This window comes from Temnothorax nylanderi, unplaced genomic scaffold (assembly GCF_030848795.1).
Source record: "Temnothorax nylanderi isolate EJ_2023f unplaced genomic scaffold, tnyl_v1.0 TNYL_tig0719_pilon, whole genome shotgun sequence".
Classification (NCBI taxonomy): Eukaryota; Metazoa; Arthropoda; class Insecta; order Hymenoptera; family Formicidae; genus Temnothorax; species Temnothorax nylanderi.
In genome coordinates, this window is record NW_027249781.1 from 15,957 (window position 1) to 40,813 (window position 24,857).

The window sequence follows — 24,857 nt, forward strand, 5'->3', positions numbered from 1 at the left end:
AAAAGAAATAATATTATAACGCGTGTCTAAAAATAATCTTGTATGCATACCCAATTTTCCTTATTTTGGTGTACATTCTGTACGTTATGTAATGATGAAGCAAATGTTTCATCATATTTCTTCACTTTTGTATTTGGCTCAATACTACGCTTTCTCTGTTTTGCATGTATATTGCGTATATTCTGCATATTAGTATTTGATGATAACATAGATACTGATTCCATATGCTGCTTATTTTGTTGAATAGGAGAATGCGCTTCATATGATTCCAAATGTAGTTCATCATTAGAAATATCATTTAAAAATATATCTTCTGTTTCGTCTTGTTTTTCTTCAATGTTATATGATGAAATAGATGAACTGAGAGTTTTATTATTATTATAACTTGGCATTACACCTGTACATCTACCTTCTGGAATATCTCTTAAACCACTAGCATCTGGTGTTAAAAACTTTATTAAGGCGTTCTCTGTTGCAGATAATTACAAATCTTTTGGTGATCCGCTACCTGTCCCCATCATATATTGCTTGTGCTTTGCCACCTTTTTAAAGGTATTAGATTTCCAGTCTCTCCACGTCTACAAGAAATACGATAAGCAATAAATAATAATTTTACATAGTTACATAGTTAAAAAGTAAATATATACAGTGTCCCAAAACTGATGAAATGATAGATATTTTTTTGTAGCGCTGGAACTTATTTATACAACTCTATATACACACACACACACACACACACATACACACAATAAGTTCCAGGTTTAACAATCAAACTATAATATGTATGGCCATAATTAAGAAATAAATGTATAAACATAGGTTGTTTGGAAGTTTGTTACACAGTTATAACAAAAATATGAAAGAAGAGATAATGAGCTTCTTCTTACTATGTATAGAAGAGAATAAGTTGCATTTATAGGCTATATCGTAAGCAAAAATTCTTATTTGTAATTTCATGTCTTTGTTTGATAAAAGTTCTTATATATTATTAAGTTATAAGCTCTTACATATTCATAAGTACTATGTAATATATTAAAGATTAGGGCAGACCGGGGCAAATCGTGACATTTTTTGGTTTTGAATTTTTTCTGAGATAAGTATTTGAGATAAAAATACGTTTTAGCCGGTTTTTTCATCGTGCAACCTTCTAGTTTTCAAAAAATATTTATTTGTGTCTTTTCATCACATTACTTTTAAAGTAGAACACGAAATGCCTCACTCTGTCTCGTGTCACGAATTGCCCCAATACCGGGGTAAATCGTGACAAGGCACGGGGCAATTCGTGACAATTCTTCTTTCAACGGGTTTCAATATCCGAATTCGTCCTATTTTCATGATTTATATCAAAACGTACACTTACTCACTCAAAAAAGGTTTTTATTAATCAAATTGTACATTAAATGGAATAGGAAGGGCAAAAAATCGTTAGGCTTCGCTTTCGTCGTCTTCCGAACTGCGAGTAACGACCTTTCTCGGGCGTCCACGTCCTCTGCAAGCTGGCTGTTTCTTGGGGAGCTTGATCCTTATATTCTTTTTTTTATTTTGTACTCTTTCGTCATTTTCGTCAACAAGTGCATCGAGTTCATTAGCGTCAGTCAAAATTGCACTTCTCTTTCGTTTTCGTCCTCTTGTCGTGACTTTCCTTTTGCCCGCTTTTGGAAACGATCGAAGGGATTGTTTGAGGCCCTTGACACATCATTTTCAGTTGAGGTACCTGGCTGTGGTTGGTCATCTCCATTCCATCCTCGATCAGTGACTTGACCGGGTAAAAAATCGATTTCACCAAAAACGTCAGGATTGAAAGGAAAGATTCCTGCTGCTTTGAATCCGGCCCTGATGTTTGTACTTGTTGTGGCTAAAGGCAAAGAATCGGTGACGATCGAAGGGATGTCATATATCGTCATCGTTTTCCCAGGATTGTTCACGCAATGTGTCACGAATTACCCCAGGCGGTCATGTCACGAAATGCCCCAGCGTCATTTTTTATCTTTCGTGGTCCGAAAAACCCAGACAAGAAATAAATGCATGCAACCTGCGTTACACATGTGTGTGTAAATGCCAGGTGAACAAGTAAAACTTACCGTTTCAAATCTGGAAGCAATTGCTTCGTATTGAACACAAAATATCCGTAGATTCAAAAATTTACTTTTACACGAAGTAAACACTTTTTCCGCCACTGACAACGAAACATTGTAGATACGCACACCGAATTTTGTTCTAATATAGAGGACCATTAGACCCATCTATGGTCTGTAATACAGGTTTCTACCAGCAAATGCATAGAAGTTATCCGCGCGGGAAATTTTTCGTATTGTCACGAATTGCCCCGGTCTCCCCTACCTTAGCCCATTCCTTTGCTGTCTTCCGTGCTCCATATCCTGCTGTGGTTAAAGATAATGATAATTTTTCCCAAAGTTCATCCTACAAATGTTTAAACAACATAAATGACATACACAAATAAAATTTATAATAATACTACTTATAAAAAAATATATTTGTAATAGATCTAATTGTCATTCATAACACTTACAATTTTTCGTTTATTTTCACCGTTATATCTTAAACGACCACGACCAAAATCAGGATACCGTTGCATAAAACGAATTATGCATACTTTTTGTTTTTCAGTGACATTTATTGTAATAGTAGTATATACGATAAGACACGATAATCATGCACAATAATATACGATAATATACGAAAAAAAAGAGACAAATGGCGATTTGGCAATTCTGCCGTGGATGGCTGCGTGAAGTTCGCTCACGTGAGCATAGGGATGTCACATTTTCACTTGGATCATAGCCAATCGCGCGTATTCCTTCACGTGAGATGGCGGTGAGATGAAAGTGTGAAAAGTGAGAATGTTCGACAGAGATACACAATCGACCCCCTGTGGGGGCCTATTACGTATCTTTTCACGAGGTGAAAATGCGAAAAGTGAGAGAATTCACTAGAGTATCTACGATTTCATTGAGTAAATCTGTTCACTTTTCGCATTTTCACCTCGCGTCATAGTAAAAAAGTGAGGTTAAAGGTGCTAAAAATTTGTTAATTATAGAAAAAAAATACAGAGAAATGAACGTTACAGATAAACAGAAAAGAATGTTACTAAACTACATGAAGGATAATGAAGATTTTGCAAGAGGTCGCTTACGATACAATAGTAGCAATAAAAAAATATTAGTGAGTACTATACATTATCTATCAATAAACATTAAAATTAGAGATCTTATCGGCAATGCCGTAGTATTTTATTAATAATAATAGATAAATATATAATAATAGGTAAATTAAATTTGCTTATGCAGGATGATATGTGTACTTCCATCACTATATCCTTAAATGCCACTGGAAACGGACCTCAAAAACAAGTTAAAGAATGGCAAAAGGTATTTATGGAAGGAATTATAATATCTTATTAGGAAACAAGGATAACAACATTTAATTATACTGATACGATTATTAAGAAATTCTGGTATTTTACATAAATGTAGACATGGAGAGACTGGAAATCGAATGTGCTAAAGAAGTGTGCCCAAAATAAAAGTTATGCTGGCGGTACAGGCGGAGGACCACCAAAGGTACTTCAGTTAACAGAACTGGAAGAAAGTTTATTGGAGATCTTAGATCCAGAAGCTGCTGGTTTGGCTGATATACCTGAAGCAGGAAATTTTAATAGAACTAAGCAGAGAGGATCTGTACCTACTAATCCTGTATCTGCTAATCCTGTACCTACTAATGATACAATTCCAAAAAGAGGATCCTTTCATATGTATGGAGGATCATGCGAAACGATTGCGCAAGAAACCGGATTAAAAGAACAACATCCATCTAATTCTATGCAAATGAAAAGGGTATAATATGCACTGCATTCTATATATGATGTCATTAATTATTGATATATTTATTTTTAATATGAATAAGATATAATATGATTAATGTATCAAATAAATTATTTTTATGTAAATTCAAATAATATTTCAAGAAATGTACTTCTAATTTGGCTTCCAACAATAAAATGTACAAGATGGATAACATAGCCAATTATCCGTCAACGTCTACAAGTGGAGTTCTTCACAACACAGATTTTTCAGCACGGGTAAGTAAAATCAGTATATCTTTATTGTGTGTGTGTGGCGAATAGAATGTTCATGTGTTAATAATAGAGAAATAAAAATGAATATTTACAGGAGGTGGAAAGCAATATTAATATTTTTGACCATAATGCTTTCGAACCTGACAGTGAAGAAGTTGATGACATTGTTTTGGAAGAGAATAATACAAATACCGCACCACGTGGGCAGATCATTTCTGAACGTCATGAAGCGCAAGGCAAAGGTGTTAATTATTACTGGTTTCCCTTGTGTCTTTTTTTAAATATTGACATCATAAAATAGAATAAAGTAGAATATAAAATTTTGAATAAATATTATATTTTAATGCTTTTGATTGTTCAGTTACCAAGGTACCAAGATGTAAAGGAGATAAATCCAGTGCAGCTGTACAATTAATGCACAATAACATTGAAATTAAACAAGAAATGTTGAAGATTTCTAAAGAAAATTTACTTTTACGAAGAGAAAAGTTTGAATTTTTGAAAAGTATTTATTCTAATTATACAAATATTTTAAGTAATGTTGATTATAATATTATGCGTTTAAGAGAAGAAGTTGAGAAAATAGCACCTTCATATCTCAATATCTAAAAAAGAGAGAGAGAGAGAGAGAGAGAGAGAGAGAGAGAGAGAGAGAGAGAGAGAGAGAGAGAGAGAGAGAGAGAGAGAGAGAGAGAGAGAGAGAGAGAGAGAGAGAGAGAGAGAGAGAGAGAGAGAGAGAGAGAGAGAGAGAAAGAGAGACTTTTATTTTTTTTAATGTCTATTTATATTTGTTTTATTTGATTTATGTTTCATTAATATATAATATATAAATAAGACTTTTATATAAAGAAATATATGTTTATTTAATTAACAAAAGTGCAATGTTATGTTACAATTGTTGTCAAACATGATGATTAATTACAAAAATCTGTAATGAATAAATTATAATAGCCTGTCATTTTGAAAATATGTATTAATGATCCTTTCTCGAACTTCATTCCCATTTTCCATTGCATCTTCATTTATTCTTGGAAGTTCCTGATCTATTTCATCGTAGTACAACTCCGGTTCTGGAAGTCTCCACCGAATAGCGATGTTATGCAAAACGCTGACAGCATTAACTATTCGAGCTGAAAATGAAGATATTTATACAATGTTTAACAAATTATCTAGTTCTATGAAGAAAGTTTATACATACATATATATTGTTTTTATCATATCAATTATACCTGCAATTTCTGGTGTATAATGGAGAGCTCTCTCCTTTCTGAGGCATCGCCACCTCCCCTTTAAGACACCTATGCATCGTTCCACACAAGAACGAGCTCGGACATGACACTGCGTGTATCTTGCTGATGGTGTACCTTCAGGTTCATTCAGCTTAGGTGTCATCAAATATGGGAACAACGGATAAGCACTATCACCTGCAAACAAAAGATATATACAGTTTATTATACACAGAAAAGTATTGTTACCGAGGCTGGAACAAAAAAAGAAACCACACTGTCATCTAAATGTACTGTTACCTAAAAGCCAAGCATCTCTTCGTCCTGCAGCGTACATCTCTTGCAGATGATTAGATATAAGAGATGCTCTCCAAACTCTGGCATCGTGTGTTCTTCCACCATGTGCAGCATTTAGGGTCAAAATTTTACCCTCGTAATCCGATACCTATAAATTTATAAATATATTTAATTACTTTGTAGAATTAATCGTGTAGTATAAATTAATACACTTACATAACATAATTACAATTTTCTTACTTATTTTATAATTTACTCTATTGTATATAATAATTTTTGTACATTATAAAGGTAATGTTATACGTACAATAAGAACATTCAACGAATGATATAATTTTCGGTTAATATAGAGGTGCTCCCTCTCTGCATTTGGTGGAACAATCGCTATATGGGTTCCATCTATTGCTCCAATAACACCAGGAAATTGTGTACGTGCCCAAAAACTGCAACATTAAAATAAAATGTATTCACTGTACAATTAAGGCTCCCTGGGCTCTTATTATGGTTGTGATTCATTGTTACTCTATTATAGAATAAATGTATTAAACTTACGTTTCTTTAATATGCTGAATTTCTGCATCTTCGATTGGAAATTGAACCCAGTCATTCATTAAAATATTCAAGGCATTGACTACATTGCGTAGAATCTTGCTAACTGTTGGTTGACTTACACACGATAAATAATCTTGACCAACTCGCTTTTGATATGAACCAGAAGCTATAAAATTTAACGCAATTAGAACCTGTAACAAAAAATTATTGTCACAATAAATACCAAGTTTTCAATAGGAAAAAATAAATCATTATATTACTTTGTAATGATAACTTCAATACCTGTAATTCAATAGGAACTGCATGACGTCGTCTTGTAATTGGTAGTAGAGATCGTACATCTTCTATCAGCACTCGCACAGCTTCCCTGGATAATCTGAAAAATTATAAAGAAGTTTACCATGTGCTCATTTTATTCGACTGTATTTTCAATTTTCATTGTAAACGTGAGTTTTAAGAAAATGTAACCTCCAAAAGTATGAAAAATCGCATTTACCTGTAAAGACTGCGGAATTCACTTTCCGGAATACTAAATGGATCTGAGGCGTCCCGTAATCTCCTTCGTATTCTCAGCATTGTATTATCTCGATGTTGCATAAATACCGCGATCATTAAATTATCCATTATAACGAACAGTCTTTTCTCTTCGTCACTCTAGTTTTATTTCACCTTTTCACCTAGAAATTTCGTGTCGAGCCCGCTCACGCGAATAATTTCGTATTTTCATTGGGTGAGATCAACGGTAATTGGGTGAGCTACTCACTTCCGTCACTTTCACCCAATCCGAGAACCGTAATAAGCCCCCTGATTCAATAAAATGTACTTGTTCGGATCCGTACTCCGAACGGTGCGCCTGCGAGAGCGGCAACCCGTTCTGCGCTCTCAAACCGGGCGCACGCGGCACTATCCCACTCCAAGCCGCGAGCGCGAGTAACACCTGTCGCCGCGGGGCGGCTGTCATTACTCGCATTTAAAACTCGAAACGCATTTAAAACGGAAACATTCATAAGGGCGAGCTTGCCCATAAGGAAATGATTCTTCTCTCGCATTAATACTCCTCCGGGCGTTACATAAACCGGGTGTCGAGACTGCGATTGAGTCGAGTACCATATTTCGCACCAACCTGGAGCGAGCGGAATACGCTTTCCGTTCCTCGGAACGAAGTGCGAGGGACCAACAGCGCCTGCTGTCGAGCCCGGGAGAGTCCGCCCCTCCCACCCGCCGAACAGGACACGTTTGATCCGTGGTGGTAGTAGCGAAGGGCCACTCTGCCCGATGCTCCAGCAGAGGACGCCGACGACCACGACCAAGGAGGCGAGCCAGGAGGCCCTCCCCACCGAGACGACCAGAGGCCGCAGGACCGGCGCCTCCACCAGAGGCCGCGGTGGCTTCTGACCAGGATAAGCCTCCCCGAGTCGCATAGGAGACTCACACGCCCACCAGGGCTGAGCCTAGCGCCGGGTGACCCTCGGGCACGAAGGCCCTTACCACCGGATGCCTGGAGGACCGTGGGCACCCAAACCGAGAAGAGGAAGAAGACGAAGAGGAGCAGCGAACCGAAGACCAGCGAGCCGGCCTTGCCCTCCCCCGTGATCCCGGAGTTACCCCTCGATCGGGCCCCCACAACTCCGGGAAAGAAAGTAGACGTCAATAATAACGACGATAAAGTAATAGCATCTGAGCAAGCAGCAAGGCACAGGCTCTTGCTTTAGACATTTTTTTTTAGAAGTCTGGCACCCCTGTGCGCCGGCATAAGATAAGCTAAAATTAAAGCTCGACTCACAATGTACATACCGACGCAATAAAGTTCACTTTTACCAGAACTTCGAGATTCGAACTTACTCGCCTCAGACTTCGAAATTCCCTGCCATTCCGAAACAGTATTTATTGTCAATTTCATTACACCATACTTTCCGTGGAAATAAATAATTTATTATGTTAAACAAATAACATAGTTGAACAGATCAAGTGGAATGTTCATGTTATTGTCCACCGTATGTGCACTAAGAAAAAAAAGTTAAATTTAAAAAAAATTGGTTTTATCCAACTATATGCGGCGGTCACGGTGTACACGCTCCAGAAAGAACGTGGGCTCGAAGTGGTTGTTAAGAAAACACAACTCTTTTAATTCGTTTGAAACGATAGCTTTCGATATATTACTTAAGAGACAATAGATAAAGTTCTTGAAAATGTACCGCAATATCAAGAGAAATGCATAAGTAATCACATATGAAATAGAATACATAATCAAATCAATATACGAAATCTTAATTATTAATAGTCCATTCACTTAAGTTGATATCCATTCCTTACTGGAAATATTCCTTTTACAAATTCCAAAATGAATATAAATGAATCATCGATTTCCATTTCAATGAATTAAGTTTAATGAGACTAATTTAAATTGTTCACCATATGAGAAGTATTCAAGAATAAATCAGATATGTGAAAGGACCATTGATGCAAACATCTCAAAGTAAATCAAAATGCAATTATAAATTCAAATATCAATTCATATATAAACATCAGAAATGGAATAATGCGTGAAACTTGCTTATTGTTTTCTTAAAGATCCAAAGAGATTTCTGAGAAATAAGTATAAAATTAATTCTGGAATTATAAACGTATATTTTATCTAATTTAGTATTAAACGTGAATTGTACAATAAAGAAAAGTTATTTCATCGATTAAGTCAACGCATTAATCCATAAGAAACATGACAGATAATAATAAGAAAATTATGAATCGTGTGTAATATAATCTCGCAGTCGTGTAATGATTTAGAAATTATCATTCATTTAAACGAATATAGTAAGGCGCAAATTACGCAAAGAACGTCGGTAAAGAGAATCGTAATACTCAATCGCAGGAGAACTTATACTTATAGAAAGAGAACATGTACTATTTACAGAAGATTAAATTTACAGTTGTGATTAGATTACTCTTAATCAAGATCTGACAGAATCTTTGCAATTTTGCCAAAGTATGAATAGTATTGTAATGAAAGAACGCAAGTATTCAAAGAAATAACGAGTGAGTGCAATCGAATAAGTTAGACTTGAGTACTCAAGTGAAATGAGAAGGAATCTTCTCTTCTTAAAGAACGGCCACAGCTTGGGCACAACACGGGATTGCACGCCTTGCAGAAACGCAAGGACAATCTTAATAAATCCCCAATCCAAAAGGATGAAAGAAGCTCTCGAATATTCTGGAACCAAAGATAATAATCAGTCAGCTAACGTAGTTAGCAACGAAATCAGTGGTCCCCTTACGAATAACAAGAGTTACCTGGGCGAGCTTCCACTTTACGTGAAAGGGTCTCCAGAAAGGAGGAATACCGCCTCAGAATGAAAACGCAGCAACGTGCGTTACCAGAAAGTACTCTGCGAATGTCTTCCTTCTCGTCAGTAATGGCGGATGCCTTTCCTTTTGTTTAGCAATGGCAGATGCCTTTTTCGTGTCGAATATCGCCCTTCCTTGCGTCGTGCCGCTTTCTGAGTTGATCCTTCCGTCGTAATTACTATTAGGGATCGCTGCGAATGACCGATATCGTAACTCAGTATCTTTGAAATAAACGTGAAATAACTTGTATAAGGTACGACTCGACACGACTGACTTCGACGAACGACGAATGAATAATGGCTCTCGTCGAGTCGCACGCTCGAGCAAGCGCGCCCATCACTTCCGTAACGAACGCGGAAATTGAGTATCGCAGCGCCGATGCGCGCGCAACACACACTGCGCGCCACTAAGGCCCATGAATCTGGTCTCTATAGAGCGTTCACGGAATCGATTGCTTAGCGGATAATACCATAGATGGCAGCGTACTACTTTTCATGTACCGACAAATCGCTGTGTTTCCAACACACGGGCTGTCAAGCAAATATTTGTTACTCTGCAAAAATATGGTGTCTCAGTAAATACAATATTTAATTTATATTAAAAGAAATATTTAGTTGGTTTAACAAGATTGAATTATGTTTAAATACAAATAAAATCTATTGTACAACTTTGTTTATTTAATTAAATGACAGTTAATTTAATATATTTTAATTATATACATAATTACACAAAACAGATATTAATTTCATTCAAATAAATAAATAAATTATTTATTAAACAATATTTAATGTAATATAAAATAATTATTGTATTGACTGTCGCGAATATAAAATTAAAGAAAATCAAGATTTGTTTTCTTTATATCAATATAATATCTTATTTCAAATATATATTGCGCGAGAGTGCGCGGATGCGCGATTGATAGCGCGAGGAAGACAACACGAGGAAAGCAGTTCACAAAACGAATAAGTTCAATAAACACGTATATTACAAGAAAGTCTATGATACAATTTATATACAGAGTTCGTTTGGTTTCAGCAACGGAAAGAAGCCGTGAAAGCGCGCACAGAAGTTAGTACGGCAAGCAAAGCTGCGAAAGAGTGTTCGCGAAGCGCGATTGCGACGAGCAGCTCAGAGCGGTGTACAAAACGGTTTAACTAGCGGTGGTTTTAAGCGAGTGAACTTCGAGCGAAGTGAGCGATTTCAACTAAACTTGCGGGTGATCTGCGAGCGAAAAGCGGGTGCGCGACGAAGCAAGCTCTTTTATAAGGGAGCTTCTTCTCGGCAATCACCAATTATGTTTAAGTGTTGTAGGTGACCTCAGGCCGAAGCGTGCGATTGGCGGCCAAAGGGCCCGACACGCATTGACTCGCACCTGATATGCGCGAGGCACGTATTGTGACGCGCAATTGGCAGTCGGCTGCCTACGTCATCGCAATGTGCCGTCTCGAGACGAAATATAGTTGACGTGCCGTTGACAATTGTTGTTGTTTGTCATGCCGAACATTGGTTATACCGTGGGTTTTTCTATCGCACAAGAACATAAAAACAGCGTTCTGGAAACGTCTTGAACGTTATCGATTAGGAATGTTCTTGGAAAAGCCCATGTTATAACGCAAAACACAAGGAAATTACAGATAGAAATAATCATTTTATTGAAACGATGAACTTAGAGTATAACGAAGGCACACGCATTGTGCTTCTTCGTACGATGCAATCGATGCAATCTACGACTGCAATCGCGATCTCAAACATATATTGAATTTCAGAAACAACATATATTTTAAAATTAATCAAATATAAGATTAGATCAAGTAAATATTTTCTTTGTTAGTTAGTTAGTTAGTTAGCAATTTATTGTTTATCCCCGCAGGGTTTACAAGGCGTTTTTTTCGTGAGGAACGATCCCAAACCTCTTACAACATTTTGCCCAAATTTTTACAAGTACATTACATATATCCAGTGGCGTTTTCCAGGGACGTACCCAACCCTTTACAAAGCTCCTTCTTACCCCGACCTGACCATTGCGGCCTTTTACATTCTTTTACCCTCCCTCCCTTCCTCGCCTTCTTTCTTCCCTTTTCCCCCCTCTCGACCCCCTACCCTACATAGCTCTCCTTATCCGCATACGTGGGTGCGTGTTCGTGTAACCTCTCTCCTCCTTCCCCCTCGGTTCCTCCTCCTACATGTAACCATTGTCCGACATCTACCTTCTTACCCTTCCTCTCTCCTTCTCTCCGCCTTCTCTAACCCCCCGCGTGTCCGTGTGTGTGCGCGCCTCCTATCTCACTCCTCCTTCTCCTCCACTTACTTGTTCACCTTTCACCTTTGCCCTCTTCCTTTTTCCCGCTTTTCTTTACCCTCTTTCTTAGTTTACCTCCCCTAAACTGGCGTTTTTCAGGGACGTACCCAACCCTTTACAAAACATACCACTTCCTAGCCCGACCTGACCATTGCGGCCCCGCCGTAATGTCACCCCGCTTGGCACCTGACACCCGGCGCCGTCTCAGCCCTCCGCCACTCTTCCCGCCAAGTCTCATGCCTCCTACCTCTTAACCTCCCCTCCCTCCTCCTCCACACTTCCCCTCTCCCCCCGTGCGAATGAGGTAATGCATGTAACCCCTACCTCTATCCTCCTTTTCCCCTACTCCCCTCCTTTTAATTATTCTCAACTCCTATCCTTTTTACCCTTCACTTCCCGATCTCTCTGCCTCCTCTCACCCCCTCCGTGTGCGTGTGTCACCCTCGCCCGCTCCTTTTTCTCCTTTTCCCGCTTTCTTTACCCTCTTTCTTGTTCCACTACTACCAGGATCTTCTCTTGCTGCCGATTCACATTTTCTTCTCTCTCTGCTGTCACCCGTGCATCGTCGTGCCTCGCCACTCTCCATCGTCCCCACCTCTCTCGACCTCTCGATCTCTAAGCGTGTGTGTGCTTCCTGCCCCTTTCTTCTCTCCTTCCCTCTGCCTCCTCTAACCCCCGCCCGTGTGCGTACATTACCCCCGCCCGCTCCTCTTTCTCCTTTCTCATGCTTTTCTTTACCCTCTTTCTTGCTCCATTGCTTCCATGGAACTTCCCGGAACTTCTCTCTCTGCCGATTCACACTTTCTCCTCTCTCTGCTGTCACCCGTATATCGCCGCTCCTCGCCACGCTCCATCGACCCCGCCTCTCTCGATCTCTCGATCTCTCGATCTCTATCGATTCTCCATCACGGCGCGCTACTCGCGCAGCTCGTTCGCCCCTGTCCTCCTTCGCCGGTCTCTCCACTCCCTTCCTTACCGGCCCGCTCCGCACGCTGGTCCCGCCGCCAGTCCCGCCGCCCTGCAGTGGTGCCAACGTACCCTTTTGAGGCCGTCGGCACCCCGCTCCGGGTCGGAACGCCAGTGCTGCCCGCTTCCGCTGCTCTCCTCACCAGCCGACCAGAGCGCCACACGTCACCACTCCGACCAGACAAACTCCGCTCCTTGTCACCTTTCCCTCTCTCGAATCTCTCTCCTCTTCCGTCTCCGCTCCCCTTCTCTTCCTGCTCCTCGCCCTAACCTCCAAACCTGCTCCAACTAAGTCTTGTCACCGCACTCCATCCACGCCATCCTCGGCTCCTCCTCCATTTCCTCATCTTCTTCTGGGCCTCCTCCACCTTCTCCTCCACACCGCTCACTTGCTGTGCCCCCATCTCCTCTTTAAACCTCACACCTCTCTCCACTCACGCTCGGAGCCAACCGCCCGCTCTATCCCCCAACATGGAGTCTGTATTTATTTTCTTTGTATTTATACATATTTTTTATTTAATAGGTATAATATTAACTTAATCTTACAAAGTATTTTGTTAGTTATCACGAATGTTTAACTGAATGAATTAAGAAATTATTGCTACACTGAGAAAAAAAATTGTTAATTCAAAAAAATATTTAATCCGATACGTTCAACTAAACATTTTAGTTAATTAACTAAACATTAGTTGTTTAAACAATTTATTTAGTTTCTTTAATCGAGAATTAATTAATTCGACTAATGTTTAGTTAACTAACTAAAATGTTTATTTGAACGTATTGGACTAAATATTCTTTGGGATTAACAAAATTTTTTCTTAGTGTATTAATCTAAAATTTAACTTTAATTATCAATATTATGTCTATATAATTTTATACATTTTTGAGGAAAATAACTGTTTCTTCTAATCAAATCAATATATTTTTTTATTAATACATATTTATTATTTCTTACATGTTCATATATTATTACTAATCACCTATATTAATTATATTTATATATACTTTTCTTGTTACAAACAAAATAAAACGTTAGATATCTGTTATGTATATTATCTGTCAAAATTATAAATATTATCTGTCTTATTTATCATTTATATATAATAGTTTCATGTTAACTTAATATTAATAATCTTATAATTTAATAAAATAATTTGTATCAATATCTTATAATCTAATAAAAAAAAATTGTATCAAATTTTACATTCTAATTAAAAATAACCTGTATCAAATAATCTTATAATAAAAATCTTATAGTTACATATATAAGGTCTCTCTAAATTCGAAAAATTCGATAATATAATTGTAGCAAATAAGTAAAAAATTAAATAATAAAAATATTTGCGATTTTTTATTCCAAGCAATAGTTTTGAGATATAAGAAAAAGTTGATCAATCACAGACTACGTTTCAGACATTTTTTCGTTCGTGGATCATGACGTACGTCATTAACACTAATGCACATTGTACAAAGCCGCGAAAATCGCGGTCGATAAATAGTGCTGAAAGCGTGCGCGCGCTTCCGATCGCGTGACGCTGCGACCGCCCCCTTCGAAGTCCCCACGCCGTTCAAAACCAGGCTCCCCCCGCGTGCTACTCCGCCGTGTGGAGGCGCCCGAAACGAAGCCTGCTCTTCAGGCAGCCACCACGGCCCCGCCATCCGGGCCGCAGACTAGTTCGAGGGTGTTGAAAATAGCCCAGGAGGGGGCGTGTACGTCGGTACCGCCGCCGCGCCGGTGCCGATGATGTCGGCACTGAGCTTGCCGATCTTGACTCCAACGCCGCCACCGCTGATGGAGGAGATCATAGCCGCCATCGGTCAGGCCCAGCGAATTAGTCCGGAGGACCAGCCGTCGGACGACTTCCAGAGTCCGTCCAGCGGCGACGAAGAAGACGACGAGACATGGAGACCCGGCGCATAAATTAGATGAAACGGGTTGGCGTTCCGAGGCGATAAGACGCGTAGAATTTACACTAAGGTTTCCTTTTCTATGACTCGCGTTGATAATACCAATATTGTTTCTTTCCTTTTAGGTTTTCCTTTTAGTTTCCGCCTCAAGAGTAGGATTAAGTTACTAGGATTTAAGGGGTTAGTCTACCCTGGAATTTTCAAAAAAATCGATTTTTTATTGGCTTAAAAAATCCTTTGAACCCTCTAGAATAAGGAACAAAAGGTTTCATACCTGCCAGAAATCGTTTTCATTGAAATTTCGAGCTTTTACCCAAGCGCTCCGGAGTGCTCCGAAACGCCTACCTGCGGCAAATCGTTATCTGCTCGACGGGTACAGCGTAATAATTTACTATTCATTTTTGAACTTCTCTAATACACTAACGACACCAACAGATGTCGTTAGAAGTACTTTATAGTCAGTCAGAAGCATTTTCAACAGACAGCACGCCAGTATTGCATCATTTTATAGCCATAGTTTCGAACAGCTGTCGTCATTTCGCCGTTTCCCGCGTGGTCTAACGTATCGTGGAAAGTTGAAAATTGTCGGGAAATGAAGCGTACGCATTCTGGCAATAAGGGTTCACGTGAAAATCCTGGACGACCTTCAAGAAGTAAAAAAAGACCGCCGCCACCGAATCGACATTCGTTCGAGAGCGAAACCGCGTCGACGAGTGCTTCCGCGAAAAAATTACAAAGTGACTCGGAGGAAGTGCCTGTAAATGCTGGCTACGGATACCGTTTGATTGTGTTTTTAACATTTTTTTCAACGTTGAGTGAAATGGTGAAATGCAAAGAGTGCGGTGAAAATATCACTTTTTCTGAATCAAGTATTCGCGGACTTGGATTCAAGTTAGTTGTCAATTGCGTTAAATGTCAACCACGCTACATCCTCTCTTGTCCGCTTATAAAAACCGCGTACGAAGTCAACAGGCGTATCGTTTTCGCTATGAGACTCCTTGGAATCGGTTACGATGGCATTAAAAAGTTCTGTGGCATAATGGACCTCCCGAAAATCTTCCACAAAAACGTTTATTATGATGTGATGAATAATATTTATTGTGCGTCGAAAGCCGTTGCTACTAAACTGTTTTCTGCAGCCGTTGCTAAAGAAAAACAGTTGACGGAAAATGCCGAAAATGGAGCCGAATCGAGAGGGTTAACAGTTTCTGGCGACGGAACATGGAGGAAACGCGGCTTTTCGTAGCTGCAAGGCGTGACAACTGAGATCGGCTCTTACACTGGAAAAGTACTTGACCTCGTGGTGAAATGCTCGTATTGTAAACAGTGCGAATATTGGAAATCAAAAGTAGACACATCGGAATTCCAAGTATGGTCGGAAACCCATGCAGAGGAGTGCAGTGCCAATCACGACAGAAGTGCCGAAAAAATGAAGGTGGACGCTGCCATAGAAATATTCAAAAGATCGGAGGAATTTTACACCGTAAAATATTCTTCGTATGTCGGTGATGGAGACTGCAAAACATTTAAAGGAATTACCGAATCTCATCCGTATGGCGACGATTTTAGTATAATAAAAAAAGAATGTGTTGGCCATGTACAAAAACGAATGGGGGCGAGACTTCGGAAATTGAGAAAAGATAAACGACTCGGCGGAAGAGGCAAACTGACTGCGAAACTTATTGACAAGCTGAGCGTTTATTACGGATTGGCAATACGAAGACACGCAAATTCCGCGGAGGACATGAAGAAGGCAATCTGGGCAACATTGAAACATAAATCGTCGACCGATGCAAAACCACAGCACGATAGCTGTCCGCCTGGGAAAGACAGCTGGTGCACCTGGCAGCAAGCAAAAGCGGAGGATAAACTCGCCGATTACAAACATAAACCGGCTCTCGCCAATGATGTTGTAAAGGCCGTCACTCCCATATACGAAGAGCTTAGCAACGACATTTTGTTATCGCGATGTGTCGGCGGATTTACACAAAACAACAACGAGAGTCTCAACGCTATGATATGGTCGTTTGCTCCGAAACGAGTGTTTAGTGGCGCAAAAGCAGTTGAAGTGGCATCGTATTTTGCAGCAAGCATCTTCAATCACGGCGAGTATCCTGCAAATGATGAGCGTCCTGAATTTGCAAATTGGGCCAAATGCCGTTAAAATGTGCGACAAAGCAGATGAGTTGAGAATTTCGGTTGCTGACAAGCGGTCGCTCGAGACCTCCAAAGAAGGACGAATTGAGAGAAGAACAGCACGATCGGCTCTCGAAGAGAATTTTCACGAGCAGGAAGGTTCACTGTATGACGCAGGAATGGCTGATTAACGGTAAGACGCTTAAAATGCAATTTTTTACTCAAAAAACTAGTGCCGAAACTTTAAATGCGTTTTCCTCGAAACTATGTTTTTCAAAACGGTGTACACGATATCTCGAGTTCTAATCGATGAATCGACTTGAAATTTTGCACACATATTCTATGGAATAGTAGTTTCGGAATGACGGACGATTTTATCATTATAATATTTTGTTCAATAATTACACAGGCACACAAAAAAAAAAGTGGTCTGTACCAAAGACTAGACCCATCATTTCTTATGTATTTTGACGTGCTGAATCCAAATCCGGGGTCAAAATTGACCCCCACCACACCAATTTTTTTTAAATCGCGAAAAACCACCATTGAAAACGGAAAATTCCAATATAAGGTGGGTCAGCGTTAGGTATAAATGTGGCAACCAACTGTAAGACCCAATCTATAGGTACTTTGATGTCCTGAATCCGATTCTCGGGCCAGCATTACTGTACCACCCCCCCACTTTTTTTTTAATCATGAAAAACCACCTTTTAAAACGGAAAATCCCAATATAAGGTGGGTCAGCGTTAGGTATAAATGTGGCAACCAACTGTAAGACCCAATATATATGTACTTTGATGTCCTGAATCCGATACTCGGGCCAGCATTACTGTACCATCCCCTACTTTTTTTTAATCATGAAAAACCACCCTTTAAAACGGAAAATCCCGCTGTAAGGTGGATCAGCGTCAGGTACAAATGTAACAACCGACGTTACGGCCGAGTTGGACGTACCGAGACCTGGTTTTGTGGAGGACCGCAGCTCTGCCCCCTGGGGGCCGAGTTAGACGCCTGCCTTCGCATCCTATCCCGACCGATTTTAAATAGATATACCTACCGTTATTTGATTTCTACCGAGAGATCACTTAGTTTTAGTTTTGAAGAGGAAAAGAGTTTCTTTTACTCCTTTCTCCTTTTATAACGAACTCTTTTTTCTTCGAACGATCTATGTAGAGGATTTCTTTGTCTCTTTCGACTTTTAAGCTGGGTTTCTCTTTTAAGCATCCAACAAAAATCTGCCATCATATTAACATCCCACCTTCCTTGATACCGACGCTCCATTTCTTTCATATCTTGATGAAACCTTTCACCTTGTTCTTCGCTGAAATCTCCCAGGTTTTCGGGAAAGTAATCAAGATGAGAGTGTAGAAAATGCAATTTTAAGTTCATCAAGGAGCCCAAACGGTTGTAATTTTCTAACATTTCCTCAACTATATTCTGGTAATCCTCACGTTTCTGATTTCCTAAGAAATTCTAAGCTACTTTCTTGAAACTGAGCCATGCTGCTTTTTGATGCTCAGTCATTTTTGTGATAAATTTTTTATCGTTAAACAAGGTACGAATTTGAGGTCCTACAAAAATACCTTCTTTTAGTTTAGCATCGCTTATTTCAGGAAACTTCTTTTGTAAATATTCAAAACAGGCGCTTTCTTTGTCCAAAGCTTTGACGAACTGTTTCATGAGACCAAGTTTTATGTGGAGAGGTGGAAGCAGAATATTTGATGGATCAACTAAAGGTTCGCGTAGGATGTTCTTCTCCCCTGGATAGAAATCTGTTCTCTCTGGCCATTCTTTCTGTGTATAATGCCTCTCTCTAGCTCTGCTATCCCATAAACATAAGAAACATGGAAATTGTAGGACCTCAAATTCGTACCTCGTTTAACGATGAAAAATTTATCACAAAAATGACTGAGCATCAAAAAGCAGCATGGCTCAGTTTCAAGAAAGTAGCTCAGAATTTCTTAGGGAATCAGAAAAGTGAGGATTACCAGAATATAGTTGAGGAAATGTTAGAAAATTACAACCGTTTGGGCTGCTTGATGAACTTAAAATTGCATTTTCTACACTCTCATCTTGATTACTTTCCCGAAAACCTGGGAGATTTCAGCGAAGAACAAGGTGAAAGGTTTCATCAAGGATATGAAAAAAATGGAGCGTCGGTATCAAGGAAGGTGGGATGTTAATATGATGGCAGATTTTTGTTGGATGCTTAAAAAAGAAACCCAGCTTAAAAGTCGAAAAAGACAAAGAAATCCTCTACATAGATCGTTCGAAGAAAAAAAAGTTCGTTATAAAAGGAGAAAGGAGTAAAAAAAACTCTTTTCCTCTTCAAAACTAAAACTAAGTGATCTCTCGGTAGAAATCAAATAACGGTAGGTATATCTATTTAAAATCGGTCGAGATAGGATGCGAAGGCAGGCGTCCAACTCGGCCCCCAGGGGGCAGAGCTGCGGTCCTCCACAAAACCAGGTCTCGGTACGTCCAACTCGACCGTAACGTCGGTTGTTACATTTGTACCTGACGCTGATCCACCTTACAGCGGGATTTTCCGTTTTAAAGGGTGGTTTTTCATGATTAAAAAAAAAGTGGGGGGTGGTACAGTAATGCTGGCCCGAGAATCGGATTCAGGACATCAAAGTACATATAGATTGGGTCTTACAGTTGGTTGCCACATTTATACCTAACGCTGACCCACCTTATATTGGGATTTTCCGTTTTAAAGGGTGGTTTTTCATGATTAAAAAAAAAGTGGGGGGTGGTACAGTAATGCTGGCCCGAGAATCGGATTCACGACATCAAAGTACATATAGATTGGGTCTTACAGTTGGTTGCCACATTTATACCTAACGCTGACCCACCTTATATTGGGATTTTCCGTTTTCAATGGTGGTTTTTCGCGATTTAAAAAAAATTGGTGTGGTGGGGGTCAATTTTGACCCCGGATTTGGATTCAGCACGTCAAAATACATAAGAAATGATGGGTCTAGTCTTTGGTACAGACCACTTTTTTTTGTGTGCCTGTGTTATTAATAATAATAACATGTAATTTGGGTCCAAAAATGCAGCGAAAAATTCAGGAATTTTTTTCTTGACGCCAAAAACGAGAAGTGAAAAAAAGCTCCGTCATTCCGAAGACAATACAATATAGTTAATGACCATATTATTTTTTGTTTCAGACCACCCACATTTCAGAAACCATGTACACCGTCTGACCACCTTTTTTTTTTTTTTTACGCAGGAGAAATCTTCTACCACCGGGCCCACCACGGAGCGGTAGGGGCAACCAGTCGCGACGCCCGATCAGGGAGCGCCCGCGACAACCAGTCACAGGCTAGGTCCGATCATGGATTTTACGCCTGCGGGCAACCAGTCACGAGCGCCGGTCGGGGAGCGCCCCGCCGCAATCCGAGGGATGGCCCGATGACCCCCCTCGGGGGGAAGACCCCCCGGGGAGGGGCGGGGGAGTGCCGGATTCTACGGGCGTGCCTTCCGATTACGGGGGAAGCGGCGTGGGAGGCCGAAGCCCCCCCCCCCCGCACGCTCCCAAGGACAGCACGTATCCATAGCCTGCCGGCTAAAACTCCTGCGAGTGACCCTAACACTGCGCTATGTTGGGGGAGCCCTATGTAACGCTCTGATCACTTCCGCGAGCTCCCCTACGCGTTCGCTTTTGCGAAAAACCTCTAACTAGTGACGGATGAGTGCCACCACCCTCCTCCGTCCCCCTCCCTTTGGGGTTGCCACTGCTAGGGCAGCGGCAGCGAACGAGCGTCCCCGACCGCTCGCCCGCCCCCCAAGCGAGGAGAGGAGGATCGTGCGGTGACGATGTCCTCCTCCCCTCGCGCCCCTCTAGGGGGTCGGCGAGGCCCGCGACCCCGAGATGGAGCAAGCCCGTCCCGGGTGGTCGCGGCCACCCGCCTTCGCGGAGCGGAGGGAGCGCCTGTGGCGGAATCCCCTTGGGGAATCCACCCGAGCCCCCCCGTCCCGCACCCTCCACCGACCTGCCCGGCCTCCGTAGAGGCTTCGGAGGTCCGCCCTCCCGGCGCCAGCTCCCACTCTCTTTCTTTGACACGCCGTCCCTCCGTAAAGGGAGGGACGGCGCCCGGGCGTCGGCCCGGTTGTCATCTCCTTTCTTTCGAGGGGCTGATGTCAGCTCCCTTTAGTCCGTGTCAGGCTGAGGAGGGGCGGCTTCCCCCCTCCTCACCCGTTCGTCCGCCTCCTTTCGCGACATTACTGTCTCGCAAAAGGAGACGAACGCCCTCCAATTCTCCCTTCCGGCTTCGCCCGGCCTAGTCGCGGCCGCGATGACCGCCGGAAGGGAGAGATTCTCTCCTATCTTTGTCCGGAGGGCACGGCGCTCGTCTGCCCACGCTGGACAAAACTCCAGCGTGTGCTGCGCCGTGTCCGCCTCCTCCGGACAATGCCAGCAGCGCGTGGTGCGCTCCTTCCCGATTCTGTGCAGGTATTTGCCAAAGCATCCATGGCCCGTGATTACCTGCACAGTGTGGAAGGAGAGATGTCTTTCTTTCACTCCTTCCACCCACTCCTCCAGCACCGACTGGACGGCTTGGGCGACCCTCTTCCCCATTCCCGATGGGGGGTTCGCCAACCATATCTTCCATCGGTCGACGAGGGCCGCCCTGACTTCGGCCTTTACCGCCTTTTTAGCCCCTGACGGGATCGTCCCCCGCTCCGCGCAAATTCTGCGCACCCTGTCGTACGTTTCCGCGTACGACCTTGCTATCAAGTGAGCAGGGGGGATTCCCGCCAGGGCAGTCGCCCCCACGTGGGCGACGGTCCTGTATGCTCTCGCAGCTCCAATGGCAATGAGCCGTTGTGCTTCCTCTAGTTTGCCCCTGTGCTTCCGGGAGTTTCCTACTTTCTCCCACCACACAGGGGCAGACCGTCTGACCGCCTCTAAAAAGCATAGTTGCGCGCGAAGGAGTGCCTCATTGTCATATTGAAATTTTTTTACACAAAAAAATTTGTACATGTTCTTGAAACCCCTTTTTTTTAACGTGGAGAAATCTTCTAAGCTGCTGAAATCCCTGTCCTGACGGACAGGTTTCAACCAGCAGCCCCCCTCTGGTGGTTGAGAGGGGAAGACCCCCTCACCCTCCGGGGAGAGGAGTGAGGGGAGTGAGATTCTTACCCACTAAAACTCCACGAGTGTCCAACTGTGCGTTTATGGGGGGCGCCCGGGAACTTGTTAACATTGCATCCGCGACGCCCCCAACGCCGAGCCCTGACAAGGCTGTCTCCTAAGAGCCGTTAGGCTCTAGGCTCTAGGAGCCCTGGTTATCTATTGTGGCGGGGTGTGGACACCACCCACCCCGCCACTCCTCCCGATGTTTTGGGGAGGATAGTTCGACGTCCCGTCATCCCCGCCGGGACGCCGAACCTCCCAGCCTCCGCACTGCCCTTTATCATCGGGCAGCGCGGAGGTACAGCACCTACTCTTGTCGCAATGAATAATTGCGACAATTTCGTCGGCTAGCCTGACGAAACGGCAAGTCCGGGGGACAGGGCGCGGGAAAACCCTCTACCATACTCCCTCGGACCATCGTGATAATCTTGTTGGGGGAGGTCCGCCGCCTAGGGAGGATTTACCTCCCCGCGGCGGATCCTCTCCGCCTCCTCTTTGGCGGACATTACCTGGCCACAAAAGGCCAGGAATGCCCGCCATCTCCTTTCATCCCCGACCATTGCCGCCACAATGGCCGGGAGGGAGAGGTCGTTGCCGATCTCCCCCTGTAGGACACGGCGCTGTGCAGCCCACGCTGGGCAGTGCTCAAGCGTGTGCTGCGCCGTGTCCATCACCTCGTCGCAGTGGTGACACTCCGTGGTGGCCTCCTTTCCTATTTGGTGCAGGTACTTCCCAAAACAACCGTGTCCGGTCAGCACCTGCACTGCGTGAAATGATATTCCGTGCCTCCGACTGTCCAGCCATTCGGCTAGACAGGGTCGGATGGCATCGACGGTCCTCTGGCCAAACTCGCAGTTTGCGAGTTGATTCTGCCATTCCCTTGTAAGGACCGTCTTTTCCTGGGCTCTGATTAATTGCACGGCCCCGGGCACTATCTGCCCCCCCCCCCCGCCCTAAGCGCTTTCACCCGCCGGTACACTTCGGCGTACCGCCGCGCCTCGAGCTCCAACGGGGGGAGACCCGCCAGGACTGTTGCCGCCGCATGCGAGACCGTTCTGTATGCACGTGACACTCTCTGAGCCATTGGACGCTGCACCTGCCGCAGTCTCATCTTGATGAGCCACGACTTCCTCGCAGCGTCCACCCAGACCGGCGCGCCGTAGAGCGTCACGGCATGAACAGTCGCGGCGTAGAGCCGGCGACCGCTCGCCCCTCCCAGGTTGGGCATAAGCCTGGCCAAGCAGTCAGCCACCCTCCACCCCGGAGCCAGGCGAGTATAGTGCTCGCCGAATTTCCAGGTGCCATCCAACCAGAGGCCCAGAATTTTAATATGGGCCTCCACGGGAACACGGATATTCTCCACCACAATGTGGGCCTCCGGCGGGCTCCCCATAGACCTGTCGTAAAAGAACATGGCCTGTGTCTTCTGGGGAGCCACCTTGAGGCCCACTTCACGCATGGCGGCCACTACTGTCGCCACTGCGACATTCGCCCTTGTGATTGCCTCTTCCCAGTTGTCGCCCTCCACTCCCAGGACTGTGTCGTCGGCGAAAACGTTTCGGCAACAGCCCGGGAGGAGGGGGACGCGGAGTACGTAGTCGTACCCCGGGTTTCACAGGAGCGGGCCCAGCACCGACCCCTGCGGAACCCCCCGCACGACCAGTTTGACTATGACGTTGCCGTCCTGGTCCGTATAGACCAAATGCCTGTCCCGGAGGTAGCTGAACAGAACAGCTATCAGATAAGGAGGGACACCGTGACGTTCGAGCGCCCTCCTTATCACCCACCATGGCAGGGTGTTGAACGCGTTCGCGATGTCAAACGCAACGCAAAGTAACACCCTGCCGGCCTCCGTCGCGGCTCTCGAGAGGGCCATGATGCGTAGGATTGCATCCACGGTTGATCTGCCCTCTCAAAAGCCGTACTGGTCCTCGGACAAATTAGGACCAGCCCGGGACAAGTGCTGGACGATACGGTCGGCAATGACTCTTTCGAAGAGTTTGCCGACCTCGTCCAGCAGGCAAATCGGCCTATACGCCGACGGCTGGTTGGCGGGTTTTCCCACCTTTGGGAGGAGGACAATCCGCGCCATTTTCCAAGCCTGGGGGAACCGGCCCTGCTTGAGACACTTGGTAAACAAACGTCGCAGGTGCTCCGCCAGTTCCCCCGTGGCCAAGGACCAGGCTTTTCCGGGAACTCCATCAGGACCCGGGGCCTTACCGGCCTTGAGCGTTTTGGCTGCCTTTTTCAACTCGTCCATGGAGACCTCGAGCTCCTCGTCCCACTCCGTGTCAGGCGGAGTGGGACCCCCCTCTGCCCTCTCCCTTGGATCGTCAGGGAAGAGGGTGTCTATCACTTTCTCGAGGAACTCGGGCTCCATGGACTCCGTGATTGGGGGCGCCGAAGTCCTCAATTTCTTGAGGACCATTTTATACGGGCGCCCCCACGGATCCTCATGCAGGTCCTGAAGGAGTTCGAGCCATGACTTATCCTTGGCCAGCTTAATGGCCCAGGAGTAGGCCCGCTTGGCGGAGCGGTACTCTACTCCTGCCTCCTCAAAGCGTCGTGGCTGCCGGTGCTGGGCTCTCCTAGCCCGCAACCAACGACGCCTCGCCTGGACGGAGGAGCGCCGTAATTCGGCGATCTCCTCCGTCCACCAATACGCGGCCTTACGCGGATGTGGCCTGGATCGGGGCATGGCGACGTCACACGCCACCTTCATAACGCCACCGATCCACTCCGCGGCCGCATCCACATCCTCTGACTCTGTAATAAGGTCGTCCACCCATAAAGAAGTATGGATCGAGGCCCTCAAAAGGTCCTCGTCCATCCTCCTGAGCGCCCATCGTGGGAAGCGCAGTTCCGCCTCTTTACGGCGGGTCTGGA

General features: G+C 43.7%; 1 protein-coding gene, 1 long non-coding RNA gene and 1 pseudogene across 2 annotated transcripts; 1 reads left to right on the forward strand and 2 right to left on the reverse strand.

Annotated features, from left to right (window-relative positions):
* Window positions 1-1,550: 1,550 nt before the first annotated feature.
* On the reverse strand, window positions 1,551-2,129 carry LOC139784986 (uncharacterized). The gene is made up of 2 exons (XR_011721746.1): window positions 2,082-2,129; window positions 1,551-1,987 (listed from the first exon to the last, which is right to left on the reverse strand). It is a non-coding gene; the product is annotated as an uncharacterized lncRNA (long non-coding RNA).
* A 2,868-nt stretch (window positions 2,130-4,997) lies between these two features.
* Window positions 4,998-6,747, reverse strand: LOC139784990 (putative nuclease HARBI1). The gene is made up of 8 exons (XM_071724161.1): window positions 6,668-6,747; window positions 6,454-6,547; window positions 6,172-6,362; window positions 5,927-6,062; window positions 5,623-5,767; window positions 5,326-5,520; window positions 5,090-5,226; window positions 4,998-5,024 (listed from the first exon to the last, which is right to left on the reverse strand). Exons 1-8 carry the CDS (start codon window positions 6,745-6,747, stop codon window positions 4,998-5,000), a joined length of 1,005 nt encoding a protein of 334 aa, XP_071580262.1.
* Window positions 6,748-16,103: 9,356 nt separating this feature from the next.
* Window positions 16,104-17,016, forward strand: LOC139784991 (uncharacterized; annotated as a pseudogene).
* Window positions 17,017-24,857: the final 7,841 nt, after the last annotated feature.